Source organism: Dictyostelium discoideum (genome assembly GCF_000004695.1).
Source record: "Dictyostelium discoideum AX4 chromosome 4 chromosome, whole genome shotgun sequence".
Taxonomy (NCBI): domain Eukaryota; phylum Evosea; class Eumycetozoa; order Dictyosteliales; family Dictyosteliaceae; genus Dictyostelium; species Dictyostelium discoideum.
This window is the reverse complement of record NC_007090.3, coordinates 4383524-4409161: the sequence shown is the minus strand read 5'-3', so window position 1 is coordinate 4409161 and position 25638 is coordinate 4383524. Positions and strand designations below refer to the sequence as shown.

Here is a 25638-nt window from a genome sequence, read left to right as displayed (position 1 = left end):
AATTTCATCTATTTTTTTATTATTATTTTTTTTTTTTTTTTTTTTTTTTTTTCCCCAAACTCAAAATCTTCAAAACAATAAAAAAGATTTAAAAAAAAAAAAAAAAAAGATTCAAAAAAAAAAAAAAAAATGATGATCTCATCATTGGTATCAAGATTTAATAAAATCAATTTAAAAAATAAAACAACTACAAATTTATTTTTAAATAATATTTTTAATAACAATAATAATAATAATAATAATAATAGGTTTGTATCATACAAAAGTTTTCAAACATTAAAAACTGATTATAAATTTAGTGAAGATGATGAAGTATTTCAAGAAATTAAAGATTTTAAAAAATATGAAGAACGTGGTAATTATAGTGCAGCCAAATCAATTTTAAATAGATCATTGTCGATGGTAGAATCAACAATTGGTGCAAAACATCCAATAACATTGAATGTACTATTTCGTATGGTTAATCTTGAATTAATAATTGGTGATCTTTCAAGTGCTGAAAGGTATGCAAATCAAGTTATATCAAGATTAAAAAATAATACAAATCTAACAACCAATGATATAGATTCACAATATTTAATACCAACTTTAAATTATCTATTAATCTGTTCACAATATCAAGGTGACACTGAAAAGTGTTTTAAAATCATTGATGAAATTAATGAAATTGCAAAAAAAAATAATGATTGGGAATTATTAATTTCAACTCTATTAAATAAAGCAATCATTTTATCATTAGATTGTAATGAATCTGCTGATAAACTTTATAAAGAATTAATTGAACTTTCAAAACAAAAATTAAATGAAAATGATAAATTAAATGGTAAAACAAACAAATATACATAATTTAATAATTAATATTAATATTAATATTAATATTTTTATATATATATATATAGAATCAATTTTATCAAATTATGCATGTTATTTACATTCAAATGGTAATAATGATGAATTAGCAGAACAACTTTATAAGAAATCAATTGAATTAGCAGAATTAAATAAAAATGATATTGAATTAGTTAATATTTTATCAAATTATGGTGAATTTTTATTTGATAGTGATCAATTTGATAAAGCTGAACCAATTTTAGATAAAGCAATTTCAAAATCTGAATTAGTTTATGGTAGAAATAATCCAAAAGTTGGTACGATTCTTTATATCTTAGGTAAATTAAATAGAGATAAAAGGAATTTAGCATTCGCTGAAGGTTTCTTTAATAAATGTATTACAATCTTTGAAGATTATAAAAATCAAACTAAAAGAAAAGAACAAGAACGTCAATTATTAAATCAAAATGATACAAACTATCATTATCAACCTGGAAAAAGAGAAAGAGAATTAAGAATAAACAAAGAGGTTGATATTGACTTTGGTAATGTACTTTGGGATTATGCTCAAATGTTACGTGATAAAGGTAGATTAAAAGAAGCTGAAAATTTAGAACAAAGAGCTAGAAAATTAAATTCATTTGAAGATGATTAAAAAAAAAAATTAAAAAAAAAAAAAAAAAAAAAAAAAAAAAAAAATAAAATAAAAAAATAAAATAAAATAAAACAAATAAATAAAATAAATATTTAAATAAGATTTGTTATAGTCTAAATTTATATTATATTATTTCTTTTTATTGTTATTTTTTTTTTTTTTTTTTTTTTATTATGTGTTATGATTGTTGTTGTTGTTGTTGTGAATTTTTAAAAAATAAATCTTCAGGATAATATGCAGAGAAAAGTACTCTACCATTATATTTTCTACCACCTAAGGCTAAACAAGCTTTTTGAGCAAATTCTACTTGAGAAAATTCAACATAAACTCTTGTGACTTCTAATGGATTTTTAGATGGTAAAGGTAACCAAATTGATTGCACTTCACCAAATTGTTCACATTCTTCTTTTACATCGATTAATATATTATCATATTCTTTATCATCAAAAATGTCCTCTCTATCGACGAGGTTTAAAATTTGAATGACACAAGATGGTTTCGTATTGTTGTCAGGTGTAATCGTACCATTTGTTGTACCACCACCACCACTTACACTACTATTTAAAAGATTTGTTCTTATTATACTTAATGTTTGAGCAACCGGTATATTTAAATTTAATAATCCAGCAATTGTTGGATCAACGCCATTTGGTAAACTATCACCACCACCACCTTGATCCTCCATTAAACTACTATTCGCACCAGTTAAATGGGGTAAAACCATTGAACCACTACCATTGCTTGTTGATTGTTGTTGCTGTTGTTGTTGATGCTGTTGTTGTGTAACATCACCACCTTTAGATGCGTCTCCAGGTGGTTTTGAACCAATACTTGCACGTTGTACAACCAATGTTTTATCAGCTAATGGTATACCATTCAATTTTGAACATGCCACATCAGTTACTTCAGAATCTTGATATTCACAAAATGCAAAACCTTTACTTACACCAGTATTGGTATCCTTTACCAAATTGAATGCTTTTAGTTTACCATATGCTGATAATAATGATTTAACTTGTTCCTCTGATAAATTCGATGGTAAACCACCGACATAGATTTTATTCTCACTATCTGGTACATTGGTTGGCACAATCGATGGTAACAATGACGCATTGCCACCAGTGTTATCAGATGTCGATTGATAATCCTTTGGTCTACGAATTTTCAATGTGAAATTCTTTAATGAAATACCATCGAATCTCATTGCATTTGTCGCCTCCTCTGGTGACCTAAACTCTATAAATGCAAAGCATTTAGGTGCGTTAATTTGACAAAACACCACTGGTGGTCCAGGTTTTGTATTTAAATTTGCTGCCAATACAGCTGCATTAAAAAATTCCATCAACTCTGAATCTGATATACCTGGTGGAATATTACCAACATAAATTCTTCTACTTTGTTTTTTTTGTGGTGTCTCTTGATTATTTTGTTGCTGCTGTTGTTGTAATTGTTGCTGTTGTTGTAATTGCTGTTGCTGCATAAACATTTGATTCTGTTGAAACATTGGGTTAAATCCGCCATTATTATTATTATTAAAATTATTATTATTATTATTGTTGTTGTTGTTTTGGAATCCTCCTTGGTGGAATCCTCCCCCACCCTGTTGGAATCCTCCTCCTTGTTGGAACCCTCCTCCTCCCTGTTGTTGTTGTTGTTGTTGTTGTTGTTGGTAATGTTGTTGGTGATGTTGATGTGGTGGTTGTTGTTGGTGTGGTGGTGGTTGTGGTTGTTGTTGTTGGTGAGTTGGTGATTGTTGGTTGACTTCATTTGGGTCGGGTTGTCTGTCCCAGAGTGATGATTTTCTAGATGTTGGTGTAGTTGTGAATGGATCACTTCTTGTGCTTGAACGAGCACTTGGAGATCTACTTCTTTTTCTACTTGAATAATCACCTCCTCCTCTATTTCTTTCACTACTACGATCTCTATCTCTGTCTCTATCACGATCTCTATCTCTGTCTCTATCACGATCTCTATCTCTATCTCTGTCTCTATCACGATCACCACCACCACGATCCCTATCCCTATCTCTATCCCTATCTCTGTCTCTATCCCTATCTCTATCTCTATCTCTTCTACTACTACTGCTACTACTACTACTACTACCACTATAATGATCTCTATCTCTATCACGATCTCTATCTCTATCTTTATCTCTATCACCACTTCTTTTTTCTCTATCTTCTTTATCTTCCATTTTTTTAATTTATATCAAACTTTTTTTTTTTTTTTTTTTTTTTTTTTCCTGTTGAATATTCTTGAAATGTTATTTGTTTAATGATTAAAAAAAATTGGTTTCTTCCTTTATAAAAAAAAAAAAAATCTATAATCCAAGTTTTAGTTGAACTAAACTAAATTATTAGAATAATAAAAGGAGATGGAGTTATTTGAAGTAAATGTAAAATCTCGTTATGTTATTGGTAATTTTTTTTGTGAAATTTTTAAAATAAAAAATTTAAATTTTTTTTTTTTTTTTGACAAAAATAAAAAATAAAAAAATAAAAAAAAAAATTAGATTTTTTAAAAAAAAACAAAAAGGTTTTGGTTAAAATAGTAAAAAAATATTTTTGGTGACTTAAAAAAGATTAAAAAAAAAACAAAAAATATAAAATTGAAAAATAACATCAAGGTTATACTTAATTCACAAAAATGAAAGTATAATATAATTAAATAATTAAAAAAAAAAAGAAATATGATCAAGTTAAAAGAAAATATTGGAATGAAAAAAAAAAAAAAAAAATAATAATAATAATAACTTAGTTGTGATTTTCAATGGGTATGTATTTGATTAAACTAAAAAAAAAAAAAAAAAATCCAAAGTACAGATATTTACCAAATATTTTATTTTTTTTTTATTTTTTTTTTTTTTTTTTTTATATTTAAATTTTTTTTTTTTTTTTTATTTTTTAATTCCAATTAAATTATTTTAAAAAAAGCTTTCTAAAAATTTTCCTGTAATTTATTTTTTTTTATTTTTTTTTTATTTTTTCAATCGACAACACAAAATGAGAATTAACTTTTTTTTTTTTTTTTTATCAAACACTTCACACTTTTTAAAAAAAGAAAATAATAATAATAGTGTACAAATAATTTAATTTTTTTTAAAAAAAAAAAAAAATTACATAAATTCAATAATACCCCACATTAAAAAAAAAAGTTTATTTCAACACTTCAACATCGTCCAACATAAAAAAAAAAAAAAAAAAAAAAAAGAAAAAGAATAAATAAAAATGGATGATGACGAATTTGTATTCATCGAAAGCAATCCAACACAATCAACTTGGGTGGATGTTAAAAAGTCACAACAACAACAACAACAACAACCTCAAGCACCACCACAACAACAACAACAACAAATACTCCCAGTTTACAGAAATTTAAATCCTTTAGTTGATGAAAATGATGGATTTACATACCAACAACAACAACTCTATTTACAACAACAACAGCAATTTTGCCAACAACAATTACTTTTGGAGCAACAACAACAACAACAATTACTCTTAAAGCAACAACAACAACAATTGCTTTTGGAGCAACAACAACAACAATTACTTTTAAAGCAACAAAAACAACAATTACTTTTGGAGCAACAATTACTTTTGGAGCAACGACAACAACAACAACAGAAAGTACCAATACCAATTGCACAAGTACCAGCCTCAACACTTGTAGTGGAGAGTAAACAAGAAGAAAAAATACAAGAAGAACAGGAAGTTCCAGTAATTGTCTCAATTATTAATTCTCCTCCACCACCACAAGAAGAAGAAAAACCTCAACTTTCAAAAAAAGAGGAACCAGAATGGCTCAAAGGTAAAGATAAAGCACCATATATTTCAACATCCACATCAGATGTTAAATATACTTCAAATGTTGTCAGCAACAAACCATACACTACTATTAAATCCTCTACTAGTTATTCTTCAGTTAGTGGTAGTGGTGGTAGTGGTATTAGACGTATATCATTAGCAGAACTTAATGGTAATTCAAAGCCATACACTTCCTCAAATGCAACTAATAAACCTTTTACAACCGCTTCAAAATCAACTAACTCTTACAGTTTTTCATTTTAAATTTTAAAGTTTTATTAACTCTGTAACATCAAAAAAAAAAAAAAAAAAAAAAAAAAAAGTAGAAAAAAAAAAAGAAAAAAAAAATAGAAAAAAAAAAAAAAAGAAAAAAAAAAAAGAAAAAAAGAAAAGAAAAAAAGAAAAAAAACCAGCAAAATGAAGCTTCATTTTTTGCCAACCTCAATTGTAAATAACTCACTCAATCTCAACCCATTATCATCATCACCATCATCATCTTTTTTTTTTATAAAAATAATAAATTTCCAATTTCATAAATAAAAAATTAGTGAACAAAAATTTATTTTTTTTATATTTTTTTTTTTATAATATTACAATTTTATTTTCATTTATTTCTTTCTTTTTTTCTTCAATCCATTGATTCACCTTTTCAGTTATTTCAAATTTAAATTGATCTTTTTTTGGATGATTTTTAAATATTGGATTATTTACAGCATTTGAAAATGAATCTATAAATTTTGGTAATTGAATTAGTTTTAAATTATCATCTTTATATTTTTGAATAATCTGATCACCATCACCATCACCATCACCATCACCACCATTATTATCATTTGTTAAATATTTTATAATTTTTTTAAATTTATCATTTGAAATTTTAGTTGCATCCATTTCAAAAACAGCATTTAAATATTGTTCCATATGACACCATAATTTATTTGATTTTAATAATTCAGAACCAATATGTTGAAACCAAAAATTAATACTAATTGATGGTTCTAAAGTTTTAACATGATGCCACCATAATTTTGGAATGAATAACATTTCACCTTGATTTAATTGAATTTCAATGATTTTAAAATTTTTAGCTTCTGGAAATTTATTGAAATCTGGATTATCTAAATCAAATTCTGATTGATGAAATTTACCCCACTCTTTTTTTCTCTTAAAACAATTTACATTTACAATTGGATCAAATAATTTAAATTGTTTTCTACCAATTATAATTGCATGTAATCCATCCATACCTGGATCACCAGAACTCCAATCATGATGTAATGGTGTTATTTGATCTTTAAATCCAATCCATAAATTACCATTTTTATTTTGTTCTTTTGGTATTTCTGGTATTTCAAAATCATTTATTAATTCTTTAAAATATGTTTGAATTGGTAAACTTGCTAAATAATATTTTGGTTTATTATTATTATTATTATTATTATTATTATTATTATTATTATTATTATTATTATTATTATTATTATTATTATTATTATTATTATTATTATTATTATTATTGTTACTTTGATTATTTTTTTCATTTTTAAAATTAAAATAGTGTTCTCTCCATTTTTTCCAAAATATTGAGAAATTAATATTTTTTGTTTTTCCTAACCATTCACCAACATCAATTCCAATTTCCCTAACTGGTATTCCTTTATTTTCTAAAATCTGGAAAAAAAATTAATAAAAAAAAAATTAATTAGTTTGTTAATAAAATAATTAAAAATTAAAAATAAATAATAAAATAATAAAAAAAATAAATAAAAATTTGGATTAATTTTACACTTAAAAAATAATCATCTTCAATATTTTGAGATGGTATCCATTTTTTATTAAATGAAATCCAATTATTTACAACACCAGTAATAATAAAAGGTTGATTTTTTAATATATATTCTTCATACTGTTCTCTTGTTGGTTTATCAATTCTATCAATATTCATATCTCTCTCTTTTTTTTTTTAAATAAAAAAATAAATTAATTTGAAAAAAAAAAAAAAAAAAAAAAAAAAAAAAAAAAAAACGATGGGTGAGTGTGGTGTTGGGTTAACAAAAATGATCAAAAAAAAAAAATAAAAAGAAAGTTTTATTGTTAATAATAAAAATAAAAATAATAATAAAATTAATTTATTTTGTGAAAAACAATAAGAAAATAATAAAAAATAAAAAAATAAAAAATAAAAAAGTATTTATAAATTCTATTTTTATTTATAAATAAAAATTAATATCTATATCAATAAATGTTTTTGTTTTTTTTTATTTTCATTTATTTATTTTTTTATTTTTATTTTTATTTTTTGAGTAACGCCTCTGAAAAATAAAAAAAAAAAATTGAAAAAATTAAATTGAAAAAATCAAAAAAATTTTATGCGAGGTCACCGTTTTTTTTTTTTTTTTTTTCAATTTTTTCGCTTAATCGTATATCTGCACACATATAGAAAAAATGGTTCAAAGACTTACCTACAGAAGAAGATTATCTTACCGTACTACTTCTAACGCTACCAAAATGTAATAATTTGATAATAGAATAAAAGATTGGATTGGATTGGATTGATGATTGATTGATAATGGTTGACAATGTTTGTTGATAGTTGATATTTATAGTATAAAACCTATGTCACTTTTGGTAAGATAAAAGATTCAACAAATGATAGGATATTTAATTAAATTATATTTGATAATGCAAACAAAACAACTAACAACAGAACAAAGAAACAAATTATACATACTATCTATCAACAACTCGAACAACCAACCCAAAATTTCAATCTACAAAAACTATACAAAAATAAAGGATTGATTAATAACTTTGATTTTTTATTATAGCGTCAAGACTCCAGGTGGTAGATTAGTATACCAATACATCGGTAAAACTGGTAAAGTTCCAAGATGTGGTGAATGTGGTGTCAACTTAGCCGGTATCCCAGCCTTAAGACCATACCAATACAAAAATCTTCCAAAATCAAGAAGAACTGTTTCACGTGCTTATGGTGGTAGCAAATGTGCCAAATGTGTCCGTAACAGAATCGTTCGTGCTTTCTTAATTGAAGAACAAAAAACCGCTAAAATTGTCTTCAAGAAGCAACAAAAAGATTTAAAACAAAAGAAAGATAAGAAATCATCCAAATAAATGTAGTGATTAATATCAATCATTTTTTACTTATAAAAAAAAAGTACAAAACTATATATTTTATAAAGGGAAAAAAAAAAAAGAAAAACAAAAAGATAGACTATGTTTTTTTTTTTTTTTTTTTCTCAATATATTGATATCTAAATTTATTTTATCACCATAATCATTTTTAAACTATTTTTAATTATTAAAAAAAAAGAGTATTTGTATTGTTTTCTTTTTTTTTCATTAAATTTATAAATATAAGTTCAAGGTTTATTTTTATTTGTTTTTTTTTATTGCCATAATTATACAATTTTAAAACTATTTTTAAATATTAAAATAGTATTTATTATTTTTATTTTTTTTTTTTTTTTTTTTTTTCTAATATAATATAAATAATATTATAGTATTATTATAAAATTAAATAAAGTTTAAGACTTTTTTTTTTTTTTTTTATTACCAATTCCATCATTTATATTTTTTATTTTTTTTATAATATTAAATTTAATAAATAAAAGTTTAGGGTTTATTACCATAATTACATTTTAAAAATATTAGGTTTAAAAAGTATTTTTTTTTTTGTAATTTTAAATTTAAACTATTTTCAATTATTAAAAAGAGTAATTTATATTTTCTTTTTTTTTTTTTTTGTAACTTTGAATTTAATTATTAAACATTTAAGGTTTATTTTTTATTATTTTTTTTTTTTTATCACCATAATTACATCATTTCTGAAAATATTTTGCATTCTTAATAAGAGTAATATTATTATTTTTTATTTTTTTATTTTTTTTATTTTTTTTTTTGGGTTAATGTCCAAATTTATTAATATAAATAAATACAAGTTTTCTATTTTTTTTTAATAATTTTTTTAATTGGATTAATTTAAAAAAAAAAAAAAAAAAATTGTATTGGAAAGATAAAAATTAATTTCTTGTCAAATTAATTAATGTGGATTTTGTTACTTGTAATAAATTTCATTGCATCTTTTATCTTTTATCTTTTATCATTGAATGGCGTATTGTTTTATTTAAAATTGAGTTTTTTAAAATATTTAAGGATCACTTTCGTTATTCATCCCCTCCCCACCCCACCCCAACTGTTTAAATTAATATTAATATCTAAAAAAAAAAAAGAGAGGAAATGTATTAATATCTTTTTTCATTTTTTTTTTTTTTTATTATATTATTTTGATTTTAAAAAAAAAAAATTAAACAAAACAATAGGTTAAATCAATGATCCATTTTGTAAAAAAAATTTCAAGTGGTTTGGCAACGGATTTCAAACAGATTTTTTTTTTTATTTTTTTAAAAAAGGAAGGTTAATTTTTAATTTTTTTTTTTCTATTTTCAATATTTTATTTTTATTATTTTTATTATTTTAAAAAAAAAAAAAAAAAAAAAAAAAAAAAAAAAAAAAAAAAAATAAAATAAATTAATTTAAAAAAGAAGATATCAGATTAAACCAATCAAAACCAATTTTTTTTTTTCAAAAAAAAAAGTTTGACAAAAATAATATAAAAAAATTTAAAAAAAGAAATTTTTAAAAAAAAAAAACTTATTTAAAAAAAAAAAAAAAAAAAAAAAAAAAGTTTTTTTAAACTTATTTAGGAAATAAGATATTTATTTTCATCAAAACACCAAAATACCTTTTTTTTAAAACAAAAAAGTTTTTTGAATTTTCAAAAGATACATTTGTTTTTAATGAGTTTTTCAGTTTCATTATTAATTAACAAATAAAAAAAAAGCAAAAAATAATAAAATTAAAATAATTTTTTTTTTTATTTTATTTTTTAAAAATATCACATCACCTTTAATTGTTCATTTTATCCAATAATTATCATTTCAACTTTATTTTTGGTTGTTCTATTTAAAATTAAAATTCTTATAAACAGACTCTAAGTTTTTTTTTTTTTTATTGTTTCCAAATGTATAAAAAATAAAAAATAAAATTTTTTTTTCAATCCATTTTCATTATTTATTTGTAATAATATTAATAATTAAAAGTAATTTCCAAATTGAAAGTTATTTTTTTTTGTAAAACTTATTTATTTATTTCCAAAAAAAAAAAAAAAATAAAATAAAATAAAATAAAATAAAAAAAAATAATAATATTTATATATATATAAAATAAAAAAAAAAATTAACAACAAATTAAAATCTAAGAAATTTTTTTTTTTCTAAACATTTTTATTTTCGAAAAAAAAAAAAAAAAAATATATATATATAATCATAATTGTGTAATAATAAAAAAATACAGGATTTTTTTAAAAAAAAATATTTTTTAATTGGTAGGTAGGACAAAAAAAATCTAAAATTAACTTTTATTTATTAGTGTTGGAAAATATTTAAGCCCTCCTTTATTTTTTTTTTTTTTTTCATTATTTTTGAAACATATTATTTTTAATTTTATTTTTTTTTTAAATTTTTTTTTTTTTTTTGTAAAAAACTTATTGGGGGCTATTTTTGTCATAAAAATGTTTTGTTTTTGGGTTTGCAATGGTTTTTCGGTTTTTTTATTTAAATTTCAATTATCCCCCTTCTCCCTTAAAATACGTTTATCGATAAAACATTTCCAAAAGTTAATAAGGCTGCAATACGAAAAGGGATTTTTTTTTTTTTTTTTTTTTTTTATAAAATGTTTTTTTTTTTTTTAAAATTTTTTTTTTTAAATCACCAAAAAAGAAAAAAAAACAAAAAGAAAAAAAAAAAAAAAAAAACACTATAAACAATTCTACCCTTTGTAGAAATATAAAAAAATAAATAAAAGCAACAACAATTAAATAATAAAAAAAAAAAAAAAAAAAAAAAAAAAAAAAAAAAAAACAATTTTTTTTTTAAATGGGTAAAAGGAAAAGGCTTTTGAAAAAATTTAAAAAATAAAAACCCCCTTTTTTAAGAAAAATTTTTTTTAAAAATTTTTTTTTTTTTCCCAATTATTTAAAAAAAAAAAAAAAAAAAGGGGGAAAAAAATTTTAAAAAAAAATATGTGAAAAAAAAATATTTTAAAGGGGGGGAAAAATTTTCCCTTGGGGGGGGGGGGGGTTTTTTTGTTAATAAAAACTTTTAATTGTTTTTAAAATTTTTTAAAAAAAAAAAAATAATTTTTTTTTAAAAATATCCAAAAAAAATCTTCCCCAAAAAGATAAAAAAATAAAATGGTGTTTACAACGCCCCCAAAAAAAAAAAAATCCAAAAAAATTATTCTTTTTTTTTTCAATTTAAATTAATAATTTCAATGATTAATTAATGTGTGTTTTGGGTGTGGGTGGTTTTGTTTTTTAAATAAATAATAAAATAAATATATATTATATATATTTATATAGTATAATGGGTATATATTATATGTTTTTAATGTTTGTTATTGTGAATTGTGTAGATTAGTCTTTGTTTTTAGTGTGTGTGTGTGTGAGATTTTATTGTAAATAATGTTTTATTCAATTTCTTTATTATTATTATTTTTTTAAAGTTTCATCTTTTTTTTTTTTATTCCCCTCAAACAATTTATCCACACACTTTTTTTTAAATTAAAAAAAAAATAAAAAAAAAAATAAAAAAAAAAATAAAAATAAAAAAAAAAACCCACACTCAAAAGATTATAGGTTCTTATTAAAAATAATATAATAATTGATCGAAACAATTTTATAATATTTTTTAAGTTAATATTATTTTATTATTTTTAAAATATTCATTTTTTTTTTAATTTTTATTTTTATTTTTTATTTTTATTTTTTTAAACAATTTTTTTCAATATTTATATTTTCATTAGTACTTCCACTTTTTTTAAATTTTCCAAAATATTTTAATTATTATTTTTTCTTTTTACAATTAATAATAACTTATTACTACAAAACGTTTTAAAAAATAATATAATAATAATAATATAAAATAAAAAAAAAAAAAAAAAAAATAATAATAATAATAATAATAATAATAATATTTTAAAATAATAGTAAAAATAAAATAAAAATTTTTTTTTAAAAAAAAAAAAAAATTATAAAATTAAAATATACAACTTAAAAAAAAACAAAAAACACACAGATAAATTTATCAAAAACTTTTTATTCATTTATCATTTTTTTTTTATTATTTTTTTTTTTTTTATTATAATTTTAATTTTAATTTTTTTTATTTTTATCACCACCTTTTATCATATATAGTATTTTTCATACCCACATAAAAACAAAAAAAAAAAAATAAAAATTTTAATTCTTTGGTTTTTTAATTTTTTTAAATTTTAATTTTTAATTTAACTATTAAGAAGTAACTTGTATTTGTTTAATTTAAAGTTGTAATCATATTATTTTTATAATCATTATTATTAATACTTAAAATATCATTATCTCTATATTTTTAAATTTATAAAACAAAAATGGAACAGAAAATGGATTTTTTAAATGTTAAACCAATCGAATTAGAGTTACAAGGTTTATCAATTGCAACTGTAAAAAATAACGAACAATGGGATTTAGGTAATTGAAAAAAAATTATTATTTATTTATTTTAATATTATTTTTTATTAATTTTAAAAAATATTAATTTTTTTTTATTTTTTTTTATTTTATTTTTATTTTATTTTATTTAATTAGATGGATTTAATCAATATAAATTTGTAGATGAATCAGAATATGAAGATCAACCATCATTTCAAAAGAATTTATCACACGATCTTACATTTTTACTTCCAACATTAGATCAATTACAAGATGGTGCCGATTCAAGTGGACATGTTGATCAATCACATTTAAGAGGTAGAATCTATGCACATAAAGAAAAGGTTGCATTGAAATCCGAATATTTTAGTCTCCTCTTAACCAATGGAATGAAAGAGAGTAAACAACAAGAAATTTCAATTCCAAATATTTCAGTCGACATTTTCTTTGAAATTTTAATGTTTTTATATACATCCGAGTTATCAGTAAATCAAGAGAATTTAACAAGTATGTTTTTAGTTTGTGATCAATTTCTCTTGGAAGATGGTAAACAAATTTGTAGAGATTTCATTAAAACTTTAGATAATTTAATTTTAGAAAGATTTTTATTAGAAGTAAGTCTGTTTAATTAAAATATTTATTTATTTTTTAATATTGGAATATTTTATTAATTTATTTATTATTGTTTTTTTTTTTTAAAAAAAAAAGGATAATGGTTTATGTTCAGAATTAACAGACCTTTATATAGAACAAGTTTGTTCAAATTCATCATTTTTCTTAAATATTGAAAGAGTTTCAAAACTTGGAAAAGATGTATTGATCAAAGTCTTGAATAGAGATGATATACCAATGAAAGAGATTGATATTTTTAGATCTACAATCGAGTGGGTTTCTTGTAACACTGTATTATTATCATCATCATCAACATCAACAACTACAACTACAACTACAAATAATTCAAATTCAATTTTAATTGAACAACAAGATAAAAATTTGGTATCAAAAGTATTTCATTTAATTAGATTCCCATCAATAGATTATGAAGATATGGTTAGTGTTGTTGAACCATATAGTCATTTAATTCCTTCAAATTTATTATTAGAATCATATAGATTCCTTTCAAAACCAAAGTTAATACCAATGAATGAAAACGATTTACTCAATCCTAGATTAACACCAAGAAAGAAACCAAATCAAACTACATTGGTACCTGGTTGTGATGTTATATCATTCCAATGTCCTGATCATAAGAAATGTTATTCAGTATCATGGCCAATTCATAATTTTAGCGCAATAAAGAGTCAAAAACATGTTAGTAACTGTTTTGAAATGTATGGTTTAACTTGGAAAATGTGGGCTTACCCAGCTGGTGAAGCAAAGCACAGTGATAGTTTTTCAGTTTATTTAGAAGCAGTTCGTGTAAAAGAGAAGGAATCTTACGAATTTTTAAGAAATACAACATTCTTTTTCGGTCTTGTAAATCAAAAGAATAAAACACTTTGTCGTCACTATCCCTCATCTCCAAATGTTTTATTCAATTATGAGAAAAGTGTTTGGGGTAATGGTTTAATAGAATTAAAACTTTTGTATGATAAATCTTTAGGTTATATGGATAATGATTGTGTAACAATTCAATTACATATTTTAGAATGTATTGCATTGGATGGTTAAATTTAATTTTTTAATCAATAACAAATATTTGACGCCATTATGTCTTTTTTTTTAAAAAAGGTGTATTTATATAAATAATTAGAAAAAAAAAAAAAAAAAAAAAAAAAATAATAATAATAATCAAAAAAAAAAAATACTATAGTAAAAACTTACACATATAACAGTATATATATATTATTCCTACCTTTTTTTCTTCTTTCCTTTTTTAAAAAACTATAAATAGTTTACTAGTAAATTTTTTTAAAAAAATATAATAAAAAAAAAAAATGGAAAAAAAAAAAAAGATGGAAAAAAAAGATGAAAATAAACAAAAATAAAAAAAAAACAAAACAATTTGTACATTTAATTATTTTATTTTATTTTTTATTTCTTTCTTTCTTTCTTTTTTTGTAAATTCATTTATTAATAATTATTAGTAATATTTTCCAAATTTAAATTAAAGACCAATAAAAATTCCTAATTTTTTTTTTTGTTTATCTATTAAAATTAAAACAAATAATAAAAATAAAAAAAAAAAAAAATAAAAAAAAAAACAAAAAGTATCATTAGATTACCAATTTTATTTATTTTATTATTATTATTATATCTTTTTTGTTATTTATTATTAAAAATTATTGGTTGTTTTTTTTTTGAAAAAGATTGGAAAACAAAAAATAAAAAAAAAAAATATGGAATTGTTGGTGTTTTTTTTTTTCTTTGTTTTTTGTTTTTTTTTTTCATGTAAATTTTAAAATTTACATAACTGGTTTAGAAGTACAACTACCACTTGTATTTGAGAAAGTTTCTTTGGCAAATTGTTCAAAGGATCTTGGATCATGACCAGTGATTTCATTAACACCTTTTGTACATTTTGAAAGTTTATCTTCACGAGCAGAAGTGAACAATTCATTGAGATAGTTTGCAGATGGTTCACTGATACCTCTATCCATGAGACATTTCTTGTATTCTTGTGGTTTAATATCTTCAAATCTAATTTGTTTACCAACATTCTTCGAGACGACTTCAGAGAGTTCTTTGAAATTGATTGGTTTTGGACCAGTGATTTCAATGGTTCTGCCATCGAATTTACTGTCCATGAGAACTATGGAAGCACATTCACCAATGTCGTGAGTTGAAATCCAATTGACTGAATGTTCACCAACTGGTACACGAATGGTGCCTTGGTCAATATCGTGTTTCATGAAACCTTCAGAGAAATTCTCAGAGAAAAATGGTGGTCTCAAAATGACAAATGTCAATCCAGAACCTTGAACCATTTGTTCAATCTTTACCAATGGTACACGTTCAGCATCGATGACAGAGAGGACAACGATTTTCTTTAACTTTCTCTCTTTACATTTCTCAATGAATGGTCCTAAGCTTTTCTCTGGTGTTGGATCCATTGGCAAGGCAATTAAGAAAACTCTATCAACACCTTCTAATGATTTATCCCATGTTGTTGGATCCATGAAATCGAATCTAGTAAAAGTTGAATTCTTACCAAATCCCAATTGATTACATTTGTCTTGATCACGACCACCAACTCTAATATTAATATTTTTTTCTCTAAGTTCTAATGATTTGACAACTTGTCTACCAACAACTCCTGTTCCACCAGTTACTAAAATTGACATTTTTGTTGAAGTAATATTTGTTTGCATTTTTTTTTTTTTTTTTTTTTTGGTTATTCTTTATTGGACCCTGATTTTAAAAAATAAAATTTTTTTTTTTAAATTTATACTTTTTTTTTTTTTTTTTTCAAAAATTAATTAATTAATCAATTTTTAAAAAAAAATAAAAAAATAAAATTTTAAATATTTTATTTAATTAATAGATATAATAAATCAAAATTATTAATAATTTATTCAAAAAAGGGTATAAAAGGGTTTTTTTTTTTTTTTTTTCAAAATTTTATTTGAAATTTTTCTTCTTTTGGTCATTGCTTTATTAAGGAAAAAAAATAAATTTTGTTTAATCATTTTATTGTAAAAATAAAAAAAAGTAAAAAAAATAATAAAATTATTTTTATCTTATTTTCATTATTTTTGGTCGGTATTTTATAACTATAATTTTTTTTTTTTTTTTAAAGATAATTTGAAAGAGAAATAGCAACTTTTACAATTTCTAATAAAATTTTTGAACTAAAATGATTATCCTTCCATGATTCAGCATCAATAATACCAATTACATTTTGATTTTTATCAAAAATTGGAATACAAATTTCACTCTTTACTTTATCTGAACAATTATAATAAACACCTTCATATGTTGCTAAACTCTATTTTTTTTTTTTTTAAAAAATTAATTAAATTAGTAATTTATAAATTAATTTTATTAATATATTTTTAATCATATAAAATAAAAAAAAGATAATAAAACTACATACTTGAATTACTTTTGATTTACCATTTAGACCAACCCATGAATTATTGGAAATTGTTTGAAAATAATCAGTTAATGGGAAAATTGGTCTACTAAATTCACCATAATATGCAAGTTTTAAAAGACTATAAAAAATTATTATAATTTTAATTTTATTATATAAATTATTAATTTAATAATATTATTATTATTATTATAAATATTATAATTATTTAAAAAAAAAAAAAAAAAAAAAAAAATTAAAAAATATGTATATAAATTTACCAATCTTCATTTTCATTATTTGAATTTTTATAAGTTGTCTTTTTATAAATTCCAAGCCAATCAACATTTGTTAATTTTTGTAATTCATTTATGATTTGATATAATCTCCAAAGATGTAAATCTGAAGTTGAGCTTCTTTCACCATATACAGTTGTGAGATCAAATTGCTCAAACTCGGTTTTCATACTACATGAGCCATTTTCACCAAGTTTAGGAATTGTAAAATTATAAAAACCTTTATAATAATCTTCATTTTTATCGTTATCTAAAGATTCAAATATTTTTTTAACCAAATCATTATCATTATCACAATCTATTGTAATTGTTGACAAATCTGTGATTTGTTTATCTAATTCTGTATTTTTAATATAATCTTTAATTAAATTGTTCATATTTAGATTTTTTTTTTTTTTTTTGACTAAAAAAAAATAAAAAAAAATAATAAAATTATTTATAAAAATAAAAAAAATAAAAAAAAATAAAAAAATAAAAAAAATAAAAAAAAAAAAAAATCTCCTGAGAGAAAATTAAAAAATCATTCGAATGATTGTGTGGAAGATTAAAGAATATTGATTGGGAATCAAGCAGTGTCTGACTCAAAACATATCATTTTTTATAATTTTTTTTTTTTTTAATAATAATTAAATAAATAAAAAAAAAAAAAAAAAAATAATATTATTATTTTTATTAGAATTTATTATTATTGTCCCCTGTCTCCTCCCCCCCATTATTCTAATATTTTTTTAAATAATAATAATAAAAATAATAATAATAAAAATAATAAATATTTCAAAATTATCTTAAAAAATTAGATTTGAACCACATATACTATCATTTTTAAGTTTTTTTTTTTTTATTTTTTTTATTATTATATTTTTTTTTAAAATATTATATTTTTTTTTTTTTTTAAATTATTTTTAATTATTAAACACTTAATAGAAGTGTTTGATCTCATCATATAATCTAATCCATCGATATTATATCAGTATATACTTAAAATTGTGTCGTTATGTGTTGTTATATAACAATTAAGAGTGTTTAATTTTTGGGATGAGTGTGAGTTAGTGTGTTTGTGAGTACGAACATAGGAATGGTTTGATTCTTTAAAAATAGAAACAATGAAATGGTGTATTCTAACAACATATGGTTTCCAAAAATGGCAAAATTGTGAAAATAAAAATAAAATAATTAAAAATAAAAATTAAAAATAAATATTTTTAGGAAAATAAAAATAAAACCACACCGTTTAAGAGAAAATGGGGGTTTTATTTAAAAATTTGATAAAAAAATAATAAAAATAACAATAAACAGCTAAATTCAGAATAAATTACAATAAAAAAAAAAAAAAGAAAATGTGAGTGTGTGTGTGTGATATTTGATTTTTGTTATATTTGAATTGTTTACAAAAAAAAAAAAAAAAAAAAAAATAAAATTCATATGTTTGTATAAGAAAACCAAAACACCTAAACACACACTAATTATTTGAATTTTTTATTCAATAATTTTTGCCCAATATAATTTTGATGGCAATAATAAAAAAGGAAAGGTGGTTGGTTTGTTAATTTTTTTTTTTTTTTTTTTTTTTTTTTTTAATTTTATTTTTATTTTTTTATTTAAAAAAATTTAAATTTTTTTTTTTTAAAAAAATTTTTTGATTTATCAAAACTCAAAAGGCCTTCCCCCCCCCCCTTTTTTTTTTTTTTTTTTTTTTCCTTCCTTTCCAAAAAAAAAAAAAAAAAAAAAAAAAAAAAAACAATTTTAAAAAAATATATAAACATATAATAATATAGCCAAAAATCATTTGTTTTATCGTTTTATATCTTAACTTTTAATTTTATAAAAAAATTTAATTATTTAATTATTTGTAATTAAAAATAAAAATAGAAATAAATTAATTTTTTTTTTTTTTTTTTTTTTTTTTTTTTTTTTTTTTATTTAAATTTTTTTTTTTTTTTTTTAATTTTTGTTAATATATTTGTATAAATTAGTATTGTAATAAAATAAAATTTATCATCAATCAATCAAAAAATTAATCAATCAAAAAATCAAAAAAATTTTATTTTTAAATTATAATTATTAATTTTTTTGTTTATTACAATAATTACATATAGATTTTTATTTTATAATAGTTTTAATTTGTAAATATTTTTTTGTTCTTTATTTTAAATAATTTATATTTTTATTTCCTTTTATTGTACAATTTTTTTTTTTTTAATAAATTAAATTATAAAAATAATAGTTTTTTTTTTTTTTTTAATTATAAAAAATAAAAAGAAATAATAAAGTTCATTATTTTTTTAAAAAAATTTTTTTTATATTTTTTTTTTCGTTAACACCTACTCACATAAATAAATAAATAAATAAATATTTTTATTATTATTTTTTTAATAATAAAAAAAAAAAAATAAAAATAAAAAAAATGGGAACACACAACTCAAAACCAAATAATACTGAAACTTCACCAATTTCAATTGAAGATCAAAAATTTAATGAACAAATAATTAATGAAAATGTTGTTGAGAATCCAAATCCACCATCAACTCAATTACAATATAATCCAGATATAATTCCAAAGATTCCAAGCTTACCATCTAGACCATTTGATTTACCAGTTGGAGATTCACCAGAAATTTCTGAACAACAAAAACTTCCAACACCAATAATTAATGGATTGGGCAAAGAACCAATTTCAATTTCTAAAGAAGATAATGAAAAAAATAAAGATAAAGAAACTGATGAAATTTTAGAAGAAATTAATAGTCCATTATCAGTACATGAAGTTAATGAAGATTTATTAAGAACAATGAAAGTCGATGATTTAAATGATGATGAAAATATTAATTGTAACGATACAGTACCATTACCATCTCACCCATTTGTAGATGTTGTTGAATGTGAAAAAGAAGAAGAGGAGGAAGAACAACAAAAAGAAACCGATGACAATATTGAAAAAGGTTCATCATCACTTCAACTCCCTCCTCCACCACCACCACCACAACAACAACAAGAACAACAACAAAAACAAGAACTTTTACTCCCACCACCACCTCCACCTCCACCACAAGAAGATGAAGATGAAGAACAACATCAACATCAACATCAACATCAACATCAACATCAACATCAACATCAACATCAACATCAACATCAACATCAACATCAACGTCATATTAAAAGAGAAAGATTCCAAACTAAGGCAGAAGCAGAATTATTAAATCTATTTAATAAAACACCAATCATTGATACAACAGAAAGTCCAACATCATCATCATCAGTTGGTGTAAATCAACAACAACAAAACTATGAAGAAATGATTGCAGCTGATTACTTTAATAATAGTGGATACTATTCATATAAAGATGTTCCAAAGAATCAAAAATCACAAACCCTTTCAAAGAGATTCTTTAATACTTTGACTAGAAAGAAATCAATGAAAAACTCCTCAATGAATGGATTTAATACAATATCAAAATCTCAAACTACTGGTAGTTTAAATTCAAAATTAAGTGGAGCAGATATGACAGATGAAGATGAAAGAAATGTAGCTTCATCTTCTTCCACTGTTTTCCCAACAAATACTACTTCTTCAAATGATGATATTAATTTAAATAGAAATGGTAAACCATTTACAAAATATAGTACCGTATCAATGAAAATGTCAACATTTAGAAAGAAATTATTTACATCTCAACAGGATTTACATTCACCAAATGTAACAGAAGCTTCTGATATTGAAGAGAAAAAAGAAGATGAAAAACCAAAAAAGAAGAAATTCTTTAATTCTCAAGAAATTTCAAATTTAGGTTCAATGTTTACTAGAGAAATGGGTCATGTCTTTTTATTATCTCCATCTGGTCCAAGTTATCACTCAAGTGCATATGCTGGCTCAAGTTATATGACAAGTGGTTTTTAAATTTTAAATATATAAATATAATAATAATAATAATAATAATAATAATAATAATAATAATAATAATAATAATAATAAGTATTTTCTCTAAATAAATGTATATAAAATCAAAAATAGAGAGAATTTGTTTTTTTTTTCAATAAAATTAATATTTTAATAAAATTATAAATCAATTATTAGTAGTGAAGAGAAATAAGACGTTTCTTTTTTTTTTTTTTTTATTTGTATGAATATGTAAAAAATTTTTATTCTTTTTATTTTTTTTTTTTTTTTTTACTATTAAATAATAATGCAATTATAATAGTTCTTTTTCTTTTGTCATTTTTTTTTTTTTTTTTTTTTTTTTGAATATGTATAAAATAAAGTAATATTACTTTTATAGTTTTTTTTTTAAATTATTATTATTATTATCAATTATTCAAAGTCACTATCAGATGAATCATCATGAGATTTGACAGGTGATGAATTTGCATGCTTGAATTTACTAACGATTGCCTTAAGAAGTGCATCTTCTACACTTCCACTTTTATTCTTTGGTTCTTTAGCTGGTGTACCACCTGGAGATCTATCTTTACTAACTCTCTTTAATTGAGGTCTATTTAATAAGACATCTGCAAAATTAAATGTTGGTTGTGGTTTTGTATTATTTGTATTGTTACTATCATTAGTGTTGCTGCTGTTGTTGTTGTTGTTGTTGTTGTTGTTGTTGTTAACACCTTTTTTCATTAAGAATGATGGTTGTTTAACTACTGTAATGGGTGGTGGAGGTGGTGGAGGTGGTGGTGGTGCACAAGCTTTAGGAGGTGGAGGTGGTGCAGAAGAGTTATTAATTTTATTCATGGCGAATAAAGCACCTGCTTCTTTAAATTTTTGTAATTCTAATTCCAATTGTTTGATTTTAATTTGAGCAGCATCCAATTCATTTCCATTAATTTGGAAAGCTTCAGTGTTATTTGCTGGTTGATTTAAAGGTGATGATACATAAGATGATGGATTTGGTGGTGTTGAATAAATTGATAAAGGTGATGATTGATTTGATGATATATATTCTCCACCTTTTGTATTATATTCTAAATTATTATTATTATTATTACTACTATTATTGTTATCATTGATATTATTATTATTATAACTATTATTATTATTATTATTATTATTATTATTATTATTATTATTATTATTATTATTATTATTATTATTATTATTATTATTATTATTATTATTATTATTATTATTATTATTATTATTATTATTATTTGTCATTGGTGATTTTAATAAATAGGATTGTTCTTTTATCAAATTTTTAATTATCGTTATAAGTTTACCAATTTCACCATCTTTTGATAAAGTTTTATCAATACCTCTAAATGCAAATTGTGGGGCATCCAATGTAAATGAGTCATAGATTGAATTACATGATTCACCAATGATTTCCATAATTAAAAATATAAGGTCACCTCTATTTTCATTTAATGAATATTTATTTGATGGTGTATCTTTTGTTTGTACATCATCATATTCATGATATTTTGTTTCCATTTGTTTTTTTTTTTTTTTTTTTTATATATATACAATAAATATAATATAAATTAAAAAAAAAAAAACTATTTATTTAATTATTATTTATTATATGTGTATATATATCAATTGTTATTAATATTATATAAAAAAAAAAGAAAATAAAAATAAAATAAAAATAAAAAAATAAAAAACCATTTTCAAAAAAAAAAAAAAAAATAAAACTCAATTTTTTAAATTTATTTGGCGGGAACCAAAAAAAAATAAAAATTTTTTTTTTTTTTTTTTTTTTTTTTTTTTTAGGCTGTTGTTTTCCTAATTTAGATTTTTAACTTGACCACCTATAATTTTTACTATTTTATATTTAAAAACATATTAATTTTATGGTTTAGTAATGATACTAAATATAATAAAATAAAAAAATAAAAAATAATATAAAATAAAATTATTAATTTGCTAATTGGGCAAAAAAAAAAAAAAATCAAGAAAGAGAATAAAATAAAACAAAATAAAATAAAAAAAAAAAGATATGGGTTTATTTTAATACCCATTTTTTTTTTTTTTTTTTTTTTTTTTTTTGTTTTTTTTTTCTTTTTTTTTTTTTTTTTTTTTTTATTTTTTTTTTTTTTTGAAATTTTTTTTGAAATTTTTCCCCATTTTCTTTGAAGGTTATATGAATAAATGAATAAAATTAATCAAATACAGAAAAAATTTTAAAATTTTATAATTACTTTTTTTATTTTTTTTTATTTTTTTAAAAAAATAAATTAAACAAAATAAAAACAATATTATCGAATAAACATATCAATTTTAATTTTCAAACATGGCAACGTCAAATAGTAACAATCAAATTTGGTCAAAGGTATCAATTAAAGATAATATAACTTCAATATCATCACATTCATCAGTTTTATTTAGTGGTGATGCTAATAATAACAATAATAATACCTTAGCATTTTATGGAGGATATGATAATAACACTACAACTACCTCAATTTTAAGCAATATATTATTTTATCAAATTGAACAACAAAAATGGGTAGATCAAGCAAAAGTATCAATAAAAACAAATAACATAAATAAACCAAGATTAAAAAGGATAGGTCATTCTTGTACACTATTAAATGATGCTAATTCATTCTTTATATTTGGTGGCATGATAATTCAACCAACAGCACCAACCACAACTACAACAACAACCTCTTCCCCCTCAAATGATAAAGAAGAATTGATTATTGATTCAAGTTCAATGATATTTTATAAAAATAATAATAGTAATAATAATAATATTGGTGGTAGTGATAATGGTACTATTATCGATGGTGAATGGAAAGAAGTAATAACATTTGGTGATAAACCATCAGGTAGACAAAGACATTCAGCAACATTAGTAAATAATAAAATTTATATTTTCGGTGGTAATGATGGATCAAATACAACCTTCAATTCATTATATATTTTAAATTTGGATACAATGAAATGGTCAATACCTCAATGTAATGGTGATATACCACCCTATAGTTGGGGTCATTCTTGTACCCTTCATAATAACTATCTCTATTTTTTTGGTGGATCAAAAGAAACTATCAACAACACTTCTCAATCATCCGATTATAATAATCTTTCAATATTAGATCTATCAACAAATACTTGGAGGGTAAATGTTCAAACATTTTCTCCAACTGGTCCATTCCCAGTAAATAGAATTGGTCATACATTTTTAAAATATACTCCAATTAATAATAGCAGTAATAATAATAGTAATAATAATAATTCAAATTTAAATAATGATGTATTTATTTTAATTGGTGGTAGTACTGGTAATTTTGGTAATACTGAATCATTAAAAGTTTTAAATGATTGTTTTATATTCTCACCAGATTCATTGATTTGGAAACATATATCAACCAATGAAACATCTATCCCACCACAACGTTCCTATCATACTTCAAATTTAATTAGTAACTCTGGTAAAATATATATATATGGTGGTATTACACCAATAATAGGTGGTGATAAAGATATACATATACTGGATGTTGAAAAGATATTATTAAAATTAGAAAATCAACCAAAGAAAAGAATACGTTTAAGACCTGTTAAACTATCATCAGATAATTCAAATACAAACTTAATATCTCCAACACCCTCCCCACCAATACTTCCTCAAACAACTCCTTCAATTTTAAATAATGTTAATAACAACAACAACAATAATAATAAAAATGAAAACATCGATGATAATAATGAAGTAAATGAAACTAAACCATCAATTAAAGAAAAATCACCACCTAGACATGTTAATAATAATAATAATAATAATAATAATAATAATAATAATAATAATAATAATACCAATAATAACAATAATAACAATATAATACCTAAACCTCTTTCATTATCACCACCACCATCTCTTTCATCCTCTTCTAATTCATCTATTACATTACCATCTCCTCCAGTATCATCTAATAATACAATAAGTAATTCTATAAATAATAATGGAAATAATAATAATAATAATAATACAGTTAAAAAGATGAAAACACCATCAACAATTGTTGAATGGATTAACCAAAATGGGTTACAAAAATATAGAGATAATTTTATAATGAATGATATTACTTTAGATAATTTAGGATTTCTTACAGAAAAGCATTTAATCGAAGATTTATGTATTCCTACATTGGGAGCAAGATTAAAGATTTTAAATTGTATAAAACCATATCAACAAAAAGAAAAAGAAAATAATAGTAATAATAACAATAGTAATAACAATAATAACAACGAATCGTTACAAGAATCAATTGCAGTTTTAAAATCCATTACAGATACTTTATCTTTAACTTTATCATCATTAACTTTAACAATTCAAAATTTATCATTAAGTAATAGTAGTAATAATTCTACTCCTGGCGATCATCATAATAATAATAATAATAGTGTTAACAACAATATAAATAATAAAAAACATATTTAAATACTTTTTTTTTTTTTAATTTTATTTAAAGTTTATTTATTTATAGTTTTTATTTATAATTAAAAAAAAAAAAAAAAAAAAAAAAAGTAAAAACAA

General features: G+C 21.2%; 11 protein-coding genes across 11 annotated transcripts; 6 read left to right on the top strand and 5 right to left on the bottom strand.

The window, feature by feature from the left end:
* Positions 1–129: 129 nt before the first annotated feature.
* Positions 130–1486, top strand: DDB_G0286397 (hypothetical protein; the record flags this gene model as incomplete). The annotated part of the gene is made up of 2 exons (XM_632634.1): positions 130–823; positions 900–1486. 2 exons carry the CDS (start codon positions 130–132, stop codon positions 1484–1486), a joined length of 1281 nt encoding a protein of 426 aa, XP_637726.1.
* Positions 1487–1664: 178 nt separating this feature from the next.
* On the bottom strand, positions 1665–3680 carry u2af2 (RNA-binding region RNP-1 domain-containing protein; the record flags this gene model as incomplete). The annotated part of the gene is made up of 1 exon (XM_632633.1): positions 1665–3680. One exon carries the CDS (start codon positions 3678–3680, stop codon positions 1665–1667), a length of 2016 nt encoding a protein of 671 aa, XP_637725.1.
* A 1033-nt stretch (positions 3681–4713) lies between these two features.
* On the top strand, positions 4714–5556 carry DDB_G0286393 (hypothetical protein; the record flags this gene model as incomplete). The annotated part of the gene is made up of 1 exon (XM_632632.1): positions 4714–5556. One exon carries the CDS (start codon positions 4714–4716, stop codon positions 5554–5556), a length of 843 nt encoding a protein of 280 aa, XP_637724.1.
* Positions 5557–5874: 318 nt separating this feature from the next.
* Positions 5875–7237, bottom strand: jcdC (transcription factor jumonji, jmjC domain-containing protein; the record flags this gene model as incomplete). Its single annotated transcript, XM_632631.2, has 2 exons — positions 5875–6963; positions 7079–7237. 2 exons carry the CDS (start codon positions 7235–7237, stop codon positions 5875–5877), a joined length of 1248 nt encoding a protein of 415 aa, XP_637723.2.
* Positions 7238–7737: 500 nt separating this feature from the next.
* Positions 7738–8424, top strand: rpl34 (S60 ribosomal protein L34; the record flags this gene model as incomplete). Its single annotated transcript, XM_632630.1, has 2 exons — positions 7738–7802; positions 8121–8424. The coding sequence occupies 2 exons, from the start codon at positions 7738–7740 to the stop codon at positions 8422–8424; spliced, it is 369 nt and encodes a 122-aa protein (XP_637722.1).
* A 4353-nt stretch (positions 8425–12777) lies between these two features.
* Positions 12778–14509, top strand: DDB_G0286387 (BTB/POZ domain-containing protein; the record flags this gene model as incomplete). The annotated part of the gene is made up of 3 exons (XM_632629.1): positions 12778–12877; positions 12995–13452; positions 13547–14509. The coding sequence occupies 3 exons, from the start codon at positions 12778–12780 to the stop codon at positions 14507–14509; spliced, it is 1521 nt and encodes a 506-aa protein (XP_637721.1).
* A 473-nt stretch (positions 14510–14982) lies between these two features.
* On the bottom strand, positions 14983–16149 carry padA (nmrA-like family protein; the record flags this gene model as incomplete). Its single annotated transcript, XM_632628.2, has 2 exons — positions 14983–14986; positions 15248–16149. The coding sequence occupies 2 exons, from the start codon at positions 16147–16149 to the stop codon at positions 14983–14985; spliced, it is 906 nt and encodes a 301-aa protein (XP_637720.2).
* A 422-nt stretch (positions 16150–16571) lies between these two features.
* DDB_G0286383 (hypothetical protein) lies at positions 16572–17526 on the bottom strand (the record flags this gene model as incomplete). The annotated part of the gene is made up of 3 exons (XM_632627.1): positions 16572–16766; positions 16875–16995; positions 17135–17526. 3 exons carry the CDS (start codon positions 17524–17526, stop codon positions 16572–16574), a joined length of 708 nt encoding a protein of 235 aa, XP_637719.1.
* A 2027-nt stretch (positions 17527–19553) lies between these two features.
* DDB_G0286381 (hypothetical protein) lies at positions 19554–21047 on the top strand (the record flags this gene model as incomplete). Its single annotated transcript, XM_632626.1, has 1 exon — positions 19554–21047. The coding sequence occupies one exon, from the start codon at positions 19554–19556 to the stop codon at positions 21045–21047; it is 1494 nt and encodes a 497-aa protein (XP_637718.1).
* A 411-nt stretch (positions 21048–21458) lies between these two features.
* DDB_G0286379 (hypothetical protein) lies at positions 21459–22583 on the bottom strand (the record flags this gene model as incomplete). Its single annotated transcript, XM_632625.1, has 1 exon — positions 21459–22583. One exon carries the CDS (start codon positions 22581–22583, stop codon positions 21459–21461), a length of 1125 nt encoding a protein of 374 aa, XP_637717.1.
* An 802-nt stretch (positions 22584–23385) lies between these two features.
* DDB_G0286377 (hypothetical protein) lies at positions 23386–25542 on the top strand (the record flags this gene model as incomplete). The annotated part of the gene is made up of 1 exon (XM_632624.1): positions 23386–25542. The coding sequence occupies one exon, from the start codon at positions 23386–23388 to the stop codon at positions 25540–25542; it is 2157 nt and encodes a 718-aa protein (XP_637716.1).
* Between the last annotated feature and the right edge of the window lie 96 nt (positions 25543–25638).